This window comes from Pseudorca crassidens, chromosome 14 (assembly GCF_039906515.1).
Source record: "Pseudorca crassidens isolate mPseCra1 chromosome 14, mPseCra1.hap1, whole genome shotgun sequence".
In the NCBI taxonomy this organism is placed as follows: domain Eukaryota; kingdom Metazoa; phylum Chordata; class Mammalia; order Artiodactyla; family Delphinidae; genus Pseudorca; species Pseudorca crassidens.
The window spans coordinates 14361873-14375161 of record NC_090309.1 but is presented as its reverse complement, the minus strand read 5'-3'; the positions used below and the strand labels follow the sequence as shown (position 1 = coordinate 14375161).

The window sequence follows — 13289 nt, the reverse complement described above, 5'->3', positions numbered from 1 at the left end:
TTTATTGTCATCAGGGCATCATCCATGTAAAATCAGGAGCTCATTACATCATCCCTTTTAGCCTCAGTGTTTTGGGTTCTCAAAAGGTGAAAGTTCCTTATATTTCAGAAGCTGCTCAAATGTTCAAGTGCTACTAAATTTTTCCTTTTTTCCCCTGATTTTATTTAATGAGATGGCCTGATTTAAAATTTTTTTGGCAATATGATGTCGATATCTGGTACATATTTTGTAATCATTTTGAACTTGCCATTGAGACCACGTCTTCTCAGCATACGTTGACATGAATTATCCAGTTGGTTTGATCCGTGATAATTGGAAAATTTTGGCTGAGTTTCACATAAGTGGAGGTGAGCTGGGAAGTTCATTAATGTGTATTAGCTTTAGGGCTTTTATTTTTTTGTAGATTTTATTCTGGAAGTGCAGCCGTCCCAGAGGTTGAAGGAGCTGGTGCAACAGGTATATAAAAATATATTGAAGTAACTCAATTTTTATATTAATGCATTATACTTATTTATAGTAGTAGTATTAGGAAACTGATTCACTTTGTTTTATTTTTCACATTAAGGGACTGAAGAAGTGGTCATTCCAAAAAAGAAAACTTGGTGAGTATTCCATCAGTGTTCATTCAGCAAGTGGTTAAGTGCTTATTATGAGCAAAACATTGTTAGGTAAGAAGCTAGTGGTGGGAATAGCAATGGGAGAGCATTCTTGGGGAGGGAACCATTGAGGAGAGAAAAGCTTAGGGGTCTGAAAGAACATAGAAGAGGAAGGTAGAGAGTAGTGTGTGAGTGGGGAATGAGATTTACTTAAGAGTTAAAAGACCTGAACTAAATTTGGGTTAGTGTTTACGTAGTGATGGTCAATTATGAGCATCATTATTAGAGTAATTTTTTTTTTTTTAAGGAAGTTTTCACGTTATTGGGAGATTAAAAAAAATATTATCTTTATGGGGGGCTTCCCTGGTGGCGCAGTGGTTGAGAGTCTGCCTGCTGATGCAGGGGACACGGGTTCGTGCCCCGGTCCGGGAGGATCCCACATGCCGCAGAGCGGCTGGGCCCGTGAGCCATGGCCGCTGAGCCTGCGTGTCCGGAGCCTGTGCTCCGCAACGGGAGGGGCCACGGCGGTGAGAGGCCCGCGTACCGCAAAAAAAAAAAAAAATTATTTTTATGGTCTTTACTGAGGTAAGATGAAACAAATGGTGCACACTGCAAAATTTAGCTTTTTTAACTCACTTGATAGATCCTTGAACAAATTGCCTTATATAGTAAACATTTGTTGAATATATAAGAACTAAAACTTACAAAAGTTTGTGTAGTAATGATATTATTGAATGCATTTAAAGATCCTTCAGGGCTTCCCTGGTGGCGCAGTGGTTGAGAGTCCACCTGCCGATGCAGGGGACACGGGTTCGTGCCCCGGTCCGGGAAGATCCCACATGCCGCAGAGCGGCTGGGCCCGTGAGCCACGGCCGCTGAGCCTGTGCGTCCGGAGCCTGTGCTCCGCAACGGGAGAGGCCACAACAGTGAGAGGCCCGCGTACAGCAAAAAAAAAAAAAAAAAGATCCTTCAAAAAGCCAGGTGTTTTTTGAGTATGACCTGAATATTCAGGCTCACTTAAAAAAAACTTAAATTACTAAAGTAATTAATGGTTATTGCCATTAATTAGCAAGGTAACTAATGGTTATTGTTCAGTGGGATAAATTGAACATGCAGAAAGGAAATAAAATTACCAACAATCACTGTACTCAGAGACAAGTTACCTAATCTGTCTGTGCCATAGTAGAATGTGGGTAATACAGTACCTGCCTTAGGATTAAATGAGCATTTGAACAGTTCCTGCCACAGAATCAGATCTCAATAGGTGATACCTATTATTTTAAAGTTCTGGAATGTAACATTTGAAGTTGTACGTATACATTTAGTTTAGCAGAGTTGATTTGTTAGATGTACCGTTCTATACTCTGTTATAAATTTTGAATGATTACGTAGTATTTTATTATATGGTTATATTCAGGGTCATTTTTGTCTTCCCTGGACTGAGAATCAGAACCAAGATAAGAGTAGGAATATACATATCGTGAATGAGGCATTTCTTGAATGACATTCCAGCCCAGTGCACTTTACCAACTCATTGTGCCTCTATCCCTGACAAAGGTACCACAGGGAATACAAGAGAGGGAGTGTATTGAGGATATGTTCAGGTGGACTAAAGTCTAGTTGAGTTGTGTGCATATTTTATACTTTATGTCTTACACCCACTTTACATGTGTACATAACTGTTTACACATGACTAGGGGCTACACAGGATATGATGGAACGAAGAGTGGTTGTATTGCAGTAATCAAGGTGAGTTTTATTGAAAACATAGTTTAGCTGTACCTTAAAATGGGTCAGATGATTTTGTTGGCATCAGAATCACCAGGGAATTTTGTTTAAAATACATATTCCTGCAGGTAATTCTTATAAACCCTAAACTATAAGCCCCACAGATACAGAAACAGTAAGGTAGGGTGGGACATGATCATGATCTGTCTGGTGGTAGTAGGAGACCATGCAGGCAGGCCTGTGAAAAATGCTCTATTAGAATAGGAGAAATAAGGTAGTTGGTAGAGAGCAAACTGAGGCCTATTTATTTACAGCCCATGAGGTAAGAATGGTTTTTACATTTTTTATAGTTGAAAGAAGAAGACTATTTCATGACATGTGAAAATTATGTGAAATTCAGATTTCAGTGTCAGTTAAATTTTTTTTTGGAACACAGCCTCACTCATTTGTTAACTTACTATCTGTGCCTACTTTTATGCTCCAAAGGCAGAGCTGGGTAGTTGCAACAGTCCTCACGGCCCATAAAGCCGAAAATACTTACTGTCTGTCCCTTTATAGACAAAGCGATTGATAGAGGCTCTCTGATAGCCTCTGCTTTCCAGGCTCAGGAATTTGTGCTTTTAGACCTAGAAGAAGCCATAAAAGACTACAAATTCCTGTTGCCTTATTTGAGAGATGAAGCATCTTTTAAGGCTCTTAAGATGCTTTTAAGGTATCTTTCCCAAATCACAGATGCCATAGAAGACTAACAAATTGTAGAGAGTCACTGTGAGTTTTCATATAGGAATGTGACAGGATAGAGTATTCTGAGCATGCTAATCTGGATGGTGTAGTTACTGTAGAGAGGGCAGGGAGCCCAATTATGATCGGTGCATAGGTAACTGGGCTCATTAAAGGAATGGATGTTAAAACTTACCAGATTGGCCAGAAGAGGATGTGGAGAAATGGTTGCTCAGATATGGTTGTTGCTTGGGCAGTCAGTGGAACAACACTTTGAAGGGAAAGTGGGCAGAACCACGACCTAAAATGTGCACACCTTATCGGTTAGCCATTCTGGAGGAACCCCTGCAAATACGCCCAGAGAGACATGGATGACAGTGTTCTTTACAACTTGGGAATAATAAGAAATTGAAATAGCCCAAATGCCCATATGTAAGGGGATAATAAAAAGCAGTTATTATACTATATAACATTTAAGGAATTAATTAGATTTACACATCGTAGCATGGATAATACAGTCAAACTTATGGAAGCACGTATCCAGAATGATGGTATATGTTTTCGATTTAGTTTTATGGTGGTATGTGTGTAAAAGTACCCTTTAAAGTTCTGGAATTATAAACACCAAACTTACAGTAGAGGAGGAGGGGGTCGCAAAATGACACCAGATATAATAGTCTAGTTTTTTTTTTTTTAAGTATAATGTATTCATTGAGGTTATTTTTAGTGAGTGATCTGAATGTTCATAATTTTTTCACTTACATTTGTTCAATATGTTGTAAAGATGTACTCACTTGATACGACTTAAATATGCTAACGTAGCATTTAGTTAGGGAATACTGAGAGATGAAAGAATATCTTTCTCTCACTGAGATTACGTAAGTGTGATTTTAGAAAATCCAGTAGATGTTGTGTATGTCAGGGAATTAGTCTTGACATAGTATAAAATTTCCTACGTGTTTTCTTTTTTTTCAAATGACTTAAATTATGAGTGTATGTTTAAACTTTATTTAAAAAATACATTTGGTTTATTAAGTTTATTCTTATTTCCCTTTTTGAAATGAAACACAAAATCTAACACAAGTAAAAATACATTTGAAACCAAATTATTTTGTTTGTCAATTTTTCCAGTGAAACCTCTTTTCAGTAGTTAGTGAATGTCTCTACCCATAGTCATAGTGGGTGGCTGGCCTGAACTTCTTATAAAGGTTATATAGTTGAGAGGTTCCAAACTCGAATCATCTGGGAATTCAGTAAGAATGAATGTGACAGTTCTCCATAGAACCTGGGGGTCCTGATTCAACAGTCCAGAGTGCGGCTTGTGATTTATTCTTATATATAGCTGCATTAAGAGCCACCAGTTTGGATAATAAAGGCAAGAATATTACAGAAAGCTACAGTAAGAATGCATAGGAAACTGGGTAGGAGGAGGAAAGATTCAGGTTAGAGAGTTTGATGAGATGAGGGTGAAAATTGCTAGCCCTGGGTGATGGTTATAGGGACCAGGCCAGAGAGCGTAGCATGGAACGTGTACTAACCACCTTTGGGCAAGAGAACTAAACAGTTTTCTCATTTTCTAACTTATTGTTCTAGTGATCTTGAGAGATCAGAACTGGCTTTATTTGAGACCTGAACTTTGTTGTTGGCCAGTCCATTCTGAGAGTAGGATCACTTGTTCGCTTTGTGAGTGTGAAAAGCCCTCAGAGGGTTAACTTGTGATTCTCATTCTTAGGGATAAAGTGGCTGTTCTTCAGGCACTTGCATCCACGGTACACAGGGTAAGTAGGAATTTTAGGTTTTTGTATCTAACTCAGCTAATAATAACTGTTATGTTCATATCTCTGCATGATTCACAATTAAACTGTTGTAGATCTAGAGAGTTTCTTATTAGAAATATCTAGTTCAGTCCCTTCATGTGACAAATGAGAAAACTAAAGCTTTTAAAGTGATTGGCCCAGGGCTACTTAGGATATTAAAACCCTGACTTAGTACCATGTCTTTTTTCTCCAAATTCAGTGTTTTTATACTATGCCAGTGATTTTTAAACTTAACCTCCTGAAGAGCTTGTTGAAATGCATGTTCCTGGGGAATGGTTTGGGTGTGATACTCTAATGCAAGTGATCTGTAGACCAACTTTGGGAACAGTGTACCCACCATGCTGGAAGTAATTCAGTGATTAAGAATCTGGGTCCTGGAGCCAAATGTTTTGTTTCATCTTTATCACAAAGTGACCTTTTCTCTTGATGCTTCTGTTTCCTTATCTATAAAATGGGGATTTAATTATAGCACCAAACCTTGAGGTTTGGGTGAGAATTAAATAAGTTAGTACACGTGAAAGGGTTTTGGACAGTGCCTAACACAAAGGACATGCTCGGTAAGTGCTAGCTATTTCCTTATTGCTCCAGCTATCTTGGTGATTTATTTGTGAGTAATTTGCTCTCTTGACAGTTCAAGAATAGAGTCTGTAGTCTTGATAGATAAACTGAAACCCTGGTTAATGCCTTAGAAATGGAACTTTCTGATTGATTGTATTTTTCATTAGCTGCAAACTGTACTTTCAGTTTCAGCTGTGGGGGAAATATCTAAAGTAATTAAGTCCTTTCTTTTTGCTGCAATGTCTGTGTGGATTCTGACCCTCCCTGAGACCGTTATCACAGATTTCCAGAATTTTTCTTCTATTGTAGATGCTAAACTTACAGGCTGTCAGGCCAAATATGCACTGATAGACCCTAGCAGTATCTGAGGACGGGTTTTTAAATACTGCATCTCCACACTAGCAAGACATTGAGATTTCCAGCTCACTTATCCATAAATAGGCACCTGAAATGTAAACTCTTGAAATAGGCCTCTGAGACTGTTCTCAGTTTTTTAATGAGAATGGCCCAGGGCCCTTTCAGGTCAAAGAAGTTACAGAATTATGTGTGGAGTTGTCTGACTTGTCTGTTTGGGCACTTAAAATCCAAGGGATAGTCATTCATTCATTCAGTAACCACACATTCTGCCCTTAACTGTGCTTACCAGGCGCTGTGCTGGTTGTGGAATTAAGACAGAGTCCTTGCATGGTTTCTAGAGAGGGAGGCTGAAGGAGCCCTGAGGAGAGGGTGCATAACCCAGACTGGGAAAGGACTTCAGAAGAGCTGGTATCGGATCGATGCTTGGGAGATGAGAAGCCAGGATAGTGGGAAGAGCATTCCTAGCAGAGGCAGCACCAGGAGCAGAGGCACAAAGGCATAGAATGAGTAGGTTGTATGGGGGAAGCAAGAATTTGTGGGGTAGAGCAATGAGAGGTGAGGCAAGAGCATGAATGCTATGCTAGGGTCTTCTGATTTTTATTCAAGTCCACTGAAAGACTTTAAGCAGTGGTGTGACATAATCATTCAAATTTTAGGGGGATTCCCTGGTGGCACAGTGGTTAAGAGTCCGCCTGCCGATGCAGGGGACACAGGTTCGTGCCCCAGTCCGGGAAGATCCCACATGCCGCGGAGCGGCTGCGCCCGTGAGCCGTGGCCGCTGAGCCTGCGCGTCCAGAGCCTGTGCTCTGCAACAGGAGTGGCCACAGCGGTGAGAGGCCCGCGTACCGCAAAAAGGAAAAAAAAAAAATTTAGGAAAGACAGCAATGTGGATACGAGAAACCTTTTCTCTCAAAGGTACAATAATGATCTTAACATGTCCAAAGCCCAGCCCCTTTCTCTCTAAAACTCACACATTCTTCGCCATCTCATTAATGGCAGCTCCATGCTTCTAGGTGCTCCTCTTTTTCATGTGCTGCACTTCAGTAAATCCTGTTTCTTCCATCAAAATATTTGTGTACGGAGTCCCAAAGACCACGCCAAGGTTCAGTGGTTTGCTAGGAGGATTCACAGGACTCAGCATATGGTCCTACAGCTATGTTTTATTACAACGAAAGGACACAAAGCAAAATCAGTAAAAGAAGAAGGCACGTGGGGTAAAGTCCAAAGGAGACCAGGAGAAAGCTTCCAAGAGTTTTCCCAGTGCAGTCACAAAGGACTCACGTAATTCCTCCAGCAGAGTTGACAACACGTGGGAAAGTCTACCAGGAAAGCTCTTTAGAGACTCAGTGCCCAGAGTCTATGTCTGGCACATACCAGAATTCCACACTCCCAGAAGGAAAGCAGGAGTTTAGCATAAACCACATAGTACAGTTTAGATCAGTACTGGGAATGGTGGGAACCCTCCAAAATCCAAGTTCCCAGATGCCCACCAGGCCTTGTAAGCAGGCCTTTCTAAGAATAGCAGTTTCAAGCCTGGTAACTTTTCTTCCTGCACAGCATCCAAATCCTGAGCGCTTGTCATCACCGTGATCACCTTGGTCATCCAGGCCACCATCATCTCTTACCATCTTGGATTAATCACAACAGTCTCTGTCCTCTTCACCTCCTCTGCCCCCTACAGACTGTTCTCAATTAAGCAGCCGTAGTGACCTGCTACAGTGTTGAATCACATCCCTCTTCTACTCAGAGTTCATTTGTCTTCTCATTTATCATAGAATGGCTTCTCATTTGTTATAATTCAAATAAAAGCTGAAGCCCATCCGAGGGCCTCTGAGGCCTTGCGTGTCCATCCGCCACCCCCGCTGCCACATCTCCTGCCGTCTTCCTTGATGGCTCTGCTCTACGTGGCCTCCTGGCTAATTCTCAGTTTCTTAGTAGGCCTGGGTCTGCCTCAGGGCTTTAATGTTTGCTGTTTATTCTGCCTGGAGTATTTTTCCCTGAGATATCCACATAATTTCCTCCTTCATCTCTTTAAGCCTTTTCATTGAGGCCTTCCTCAACCACACCATTTAAAATTGTATGTTTCGGGGACTTCTGGTGGCACAGTGGTTAAGAATCCACCTGACAATGCAGGGGACATGGGTTCGAGCCCTGGTCCGGGAAGATCCCACATGCCGTAGAGCAGCTAAGCCCGTGTGCCACAACTACTGAGCCTGCGCTCTAGAGCCTGCAAGCCACAACTACTGAGCCCGTGTGCCACAACTACTGAAGCCCATGCGCCTAGAGTCTGTGCTCCGCACCAAGAGAAGCCACAGCAATGAGAGGCCCGTGCACCACAACTAAGAGTAACTCCTGCTCACCACAACTAGAGAAAGCCTGTGCGCAGCAACGAAGACCCAGCACAGCCAAAAATAAATAAATTAATTAATTTAAAAAAAGAATTAGGGCTTCCTTGGTGGCGCAGTGGTTGAGAGTCCGCCTGCCGATGCAGGGGACGCGGGTTCATGCCGCGGAGCGGCTGGGCCCGTGAGCCATGGCCGCTGAACCTGCGCATCCGGAGCCTGTGCTCCACAATGGGAGAGGCCGCAACAGTGAGAGGCCTGCGTACCACAAAAAAAAGAAAAAAAAAAAGAATTAATAAATAAATGTATGGTTCTTTTCTCTGATAGTTCGTTTTCCCTCCCTCCCTCCCTCCCTTCCTTTCTTTCTCATAGCAGTTATTGCCTTTAAAATTATTATATGTTTTATTTATTTTTGTTGTTTGGAGATTTTTTTCCCTACTAAATTGTGAGCTCTGTGGGGGATAAGATTTTATTGTCTCCTTGGTAGCTAGAATAATGCCTGGCACATTCGAGGTGCTCAGTAAATATGGAATGAATGAATAAGGAAGGTACTGAACTAAGGCAGTGGCAGTGGGGATAAGGGACGGTGGAGTAGGTAGGGGATGTTAAGGAGCTCTAGTTGACCACAGCTGGTGACAGGTTAGTTGAGTGGAAGTAGTAGGAGAGGATCTTTGGCTTGGCTTGCAGAGTGCTTGGTACCATTCACTGAGACAGAGAAGATAGGAGGGAGAAGGAGCTCTGTCAGGGAAGTTCAGTTGAGGATAAATTTAGTGTGAGGCATCTGAGCTACAGGCCCAGAGTAGAGAAGTTGTTTCTCAGAAACCATGAAGGGCTTGGAAATCATTGAGGGAGGAAAATGTAGGAAACAAATAGGAAGAGTAAGTCTAGTAAGGGAAGTCCAGCATGTCACAGAACTAGGGGCCCCAAACAGGTATTTGATGAGGATGGTGGACAGGACAGAGCCAAGCAGCAGTTGGTAATCGGGGAGTAATAGTCCAGGGCAACTGCCCTAGAACTGCTTCCTCTGCGTTGCCATTACATACCCACCACATGTTGGTAGAGAGTGGTATAACCAGATGAAAGGAGGCTCAAATGAGTATAAAGGGAATACAGCATCAGGCATCAGGAAGCGAGGACCCCAAAGAGTACTGCCTCCGCGCCCTAGGTATGAGCGTCCTTCCGGTGAGAGCCGCAGGGAGGCTTTCCCCTGGAGAATCCAGGTCAGTAAGACAAGGCATCAGGGGGACAGAAGAGATTCAGGATGCAAGTTGAGATTTTCCTGTGGAACAGAGTTGCCAGAAGGCCCAGGGAAGGGGGCTGCAAGGGATAGGAGAAGGCCAGAAGAAGTAACTTGAGGGCTGTTCTAAGTGAGCCTCTAGTGGTGCCGGAGAGTTAATTTTGCTCAGGGTTCTACCTGGAAGTATAGAACCTTGGGCAACAGGACGGGGGAGAAGCTGCAGTTCCTGCCTCCAGAGAGGGCCCAGTAACTACTCTCCTCCATTTGCAGGAAACCTTAGTGCAGGAAGCTGGTGCCCAGGCTAGTTAATTCAGAAGCTCTTGACCTTCAGTTTAAAACAGCAATTGTCCCTGGTGATAGCAGCCTTCAATTAAAAAGCAGTCATGGGGGTTTGAGCCATTGTTTGCTTTAAGTTGTGCATAATCACAAACAACTCTACAGAGCCACGGGTACAGTGTAGGTATTAGTGTCTGCAAACATACATATTTCTGCTTCTGTGATACATGTATAGTTTAAACTTACTTTACAGAGTTTTTAGTCATCACCAAAACCTGCAAGGTCCTCTTAATAAAAATCTAGTTAAAGAGACTTCTGTGTCTTCTCCACAGGATGCTACAGCTGCCCCTTACGCATTTCAAGATGATCCTTATCTCATACCAACATCCTCTATGGAATCTGTGAGTATTTTTATGAAACTTTTCTAGTATTATGTTTTATCTTGTTGGTTTGGGTACAAGAGTACATGTATAACTTGGCTTAGTTGTAAAAACTTTTGAAAAGTTTACAGATGCTGATAGATAAATTGGTAGATTTTCTGAATCTTTTACTACTTTTATTAAAAAGTTTTAGAGGTTGCCTGTGGAGAGGGTATTTGGTTTGGGTTTTTAGTACTTAGGGCTCTTTCCCACTATAGAGCAATCCACTCGGTTTAAGCACTTTGCTTTTATATACCTCAAGCTGTATATAAGATGTGACCTGAAATTACGTCACACTCAGCAGAGGTAGATAAGTAATAATTATGTAGTTTAACTTCTAATTGGGATTCTGTGTATCTGTATTCTTTTTTTTTTTAAGGGGGGCAGAATAATTTTTGCTGAGGGTGTGACTTTGATCTCTTGAGTTTAAATTAGAGGTTATATCAATTTATATCTAAATCTTTTTCTTTATATAGCATTCATTTTTGTTGGCAAAGAAGTCCGGGGAGAATGCAGCAAAGTTTATTATTAATTCGTATCCCAAATATTTTCAGAAAGACATAGCTGAACCTCATATACCGGTAAGGAGAGGTAATTGGACTTTTCAGATAATACTATGTAATTGTAACTTAAACTAAGTTTTTATGGCTCATATTTAAGTAGCTATTTGAATGCCTACAGTATTTGGGTGAAAAGTCTTTTAATGTTTATGGTTATCTTTGCTTACAATACTAACCTTTATTAAACTATATGTATTTGCTCTCCATTTTTTTTCCCCATTTGGTTTCTGTGACACCAGACTCTTAGATCTTTACCTCTGTGACTGTTCCTTTTTCGTTTCCCTCATTAGCTTTTCTATCTACTCCTTAAGCCTTGGTGTCTTTTTCTTAGGGTTCCATGCTCAGGCACTTTCTCTTTTTTCTGTTCAGAATCTTCCTGCTTCAGTGACCCTTATACTCCGTTTGGCATTCTTGTATATCTGGCCTAGGTATCTCTACTTTGAAGTCCAGATTGCATTTCCAGCTACCTCTGTTCTGTAGTCATGAGGAGTGTGCAGGGCCTGCTGTGTGTTAGGCCTTGTGCTTAGCGTGTCATACAGTGGTGCGCGAAACATGGGCTCTGCCCTCCTGAGTTTATTAGTGGAAATAGTAACTCAGACTCATTATGTCTAAAACTGCTCCCTCTCACATCTCCCTACTTTCCGAAGCACTCACACACACACACACTCAGACACACCCTCTTGTGCTTCTCAAGCAGCGACTCTTGGGGACAAATTAGGTAGTCAGTGTGATTGTGTCCATAAAAATATTAGAATCCTGAACTAAGACAGTGGCAGCAGTGGAATGATCATTTGTTGGCTATCCTTTCCCCGTTAAGTTTCTGACTTAACAGTTACTCTTCTACGTTTAGCTCACTTCTGCTTAAAGCTGTCCGTGGATCCCCTGCCCCCATGGCGGGCAGCATTCGCATACCTCTGAGACCTCTTACATCATTTATCATTCACGCTGTATCATAATTATTCCTTATTTGCTTTCTCTGTTAGATTGTGAGCATCTTGAGGGTAGAGAATGACTTCCGTCTGTTTATCCCCAGTGTCTAGCTTAGTGCCTGGCATCGAGTAGTAGGCCTTCAATAAATATTTGGGTAAATTGGTGAGTGAGGTAAAATCAGCATACCTTGGTAGTACTAAACGTTTAGAGTAAAAGAAGTATCAAGGATGAAAGGTTTCTGTCTTTGCAAACTGGGTGTCCTGTGGCACTTTTAACCAAGATTGGGAGGAAAGTAGGAAGGATGGTTTTAGCAAGGGGAAAATAAGTTCACCTTGAAATTGGGAAGTTTGGTTGGAAATTAGATTCTTCAGATATGGATTAAATATTTATGTTTGGGTGCTTTTAAATTCTCCGCCCCAAGCTAGGAGATCGCTAAGTAATCTTGTTTTGGAGACTGGAGAGGTTTTTTGAAATAAGTTATATTCCCTACAGAGGTATTCTTGTTAAAAATATAGTATCTGGTACATGAAGCATGAATCGGAGCAGTGAAGTTTTATTTTGGTGTGTTGGTGATCAAAATTTTGTCCTACCCGGTTACCTTTGACATTGCCTTGTTTGCAGTAACTTTAGCCATCTTGTTTTCCTAGTGTTTTATGCCTGAGTACTTTGAACCTCAGATTGAAGATATAAGTGAGGCTGCTCTGCAGGAACGAATCAAGCTCAGAAAAGTCAAAGCTTCTGTGGACATGTTCGATCAGCTCTTGCAAGCAGGTGACGAAGTTCATTTGCAGCCTCTCTGGGAACATGGGCTTGGCAGTGGGCCACAGTTACGTATGTGATCCAGATAAGTTACGAGTAGAAGTTACAAGTGCTGTGCTACTTCCTCTGCTCAGTGGCTGTGTTTGTGTTCTTTATAGTTTAATAAGTCATATTTCTTGTTCTGCTTGAGCATCATTTTAAAACCGTGGGTGGGGTAGAGTTGCAACTTTGTTAGTATCTTGTCCTCTTGTGCTGTATCAGAGGCAGACAAATTATACAGCCGTTCTTCCTTAGCTTCTGTTTTTAACATCAGGTGTGTACATACTCTATTCACATTTCCTATATTCTTTAAGTATGTTTGGAAGGCATAAAGCAGGCAAAAAAATACTTAAAAAGGAAAGAGCGCTAAGCTGCGGGATCAGAGGTTTGGATAGGTTCTGGCACCAGTTAGCACTGTGGCCTCGAAGAAGTCACTTCTGTCAAATCCTGCGGCTCTGAATTTGATCTGGATGAACCTCCCGGGGTGTAGATGTAGGTGCCAGGGCTTGTAAGCTGTCATGAGAATGTACCTATAGTAGCATGGAAGGCAGCAGCATTAAGTTTTAGAATTCCGAGTGCTGTTCAGTGATTTAGGAGAAAAATTAGCCAAACGTGCAAGAAACTGGACTGAGTCACTCAATACAGCCTTAAACACAACAAGAAACATTTGCAGAAAGCTGTGTTTGATTTGAGACTTTTGGTGTGTAGCCTGTTAAAGCTTCGGGTGTACAAATGAATTGCTGATGCAGGTCATCATTTAGGGAGGCTTTTCCCCCTGCTGGTTGAGCACGATAAACATCTTAGTGCTAAGACTTGTCTTCCTTTGTTTTACACGCTGTGTGGTGTAGGCACATGCAGATGTTCAGTAAGCATTACTACAGACAGTGTGTCGAACCCGTAACACTCGACTCATTCACAGTAATGGAATGAGGCAGCATACTGGGAGAGGAA

The 13289-nt window shown here is 41.7% G+C and overlaps 1 protein-coding gene across 4 annotated transcripts in view; it reads left to right on the top strand.

Moving 5' to 3' along the window:
- The window catches only part of PTCD3 (pentatricopeptide repeat domain 3), a 30514-nt gene that overhangs the window by 1557 nt on the left and 15668 nt on the right, over positions 1-13289 (top strand). For 3 of the 4 annotated variants that reach the window (XM_067704482.1, XM_067704481.1, XM_067704484.1), the window contains exons 2-7: positions 404-456; positions 566-602; positions 4777-4822; positions 9964-10032; positions 10527-10631; positions 12188-12311. In XM_067704482.1, coding sequence (XP_067560583.1) covers positions 404-456; positions 566-602; positions 4777-4822; positions 9964-10032; positions 10527-10631; positions 12188-12311 — 434 coding nt within the window. The remainder of the gene's footprint in view (positions 1-403; positions 457-565; positions 603-4776; positions 4823-9963; positions 10033-10526; positions 10632-12187; positions 12312-13289) is intronic. The other variant, XM_067704483.1, reaches the window with a different exon arrangement.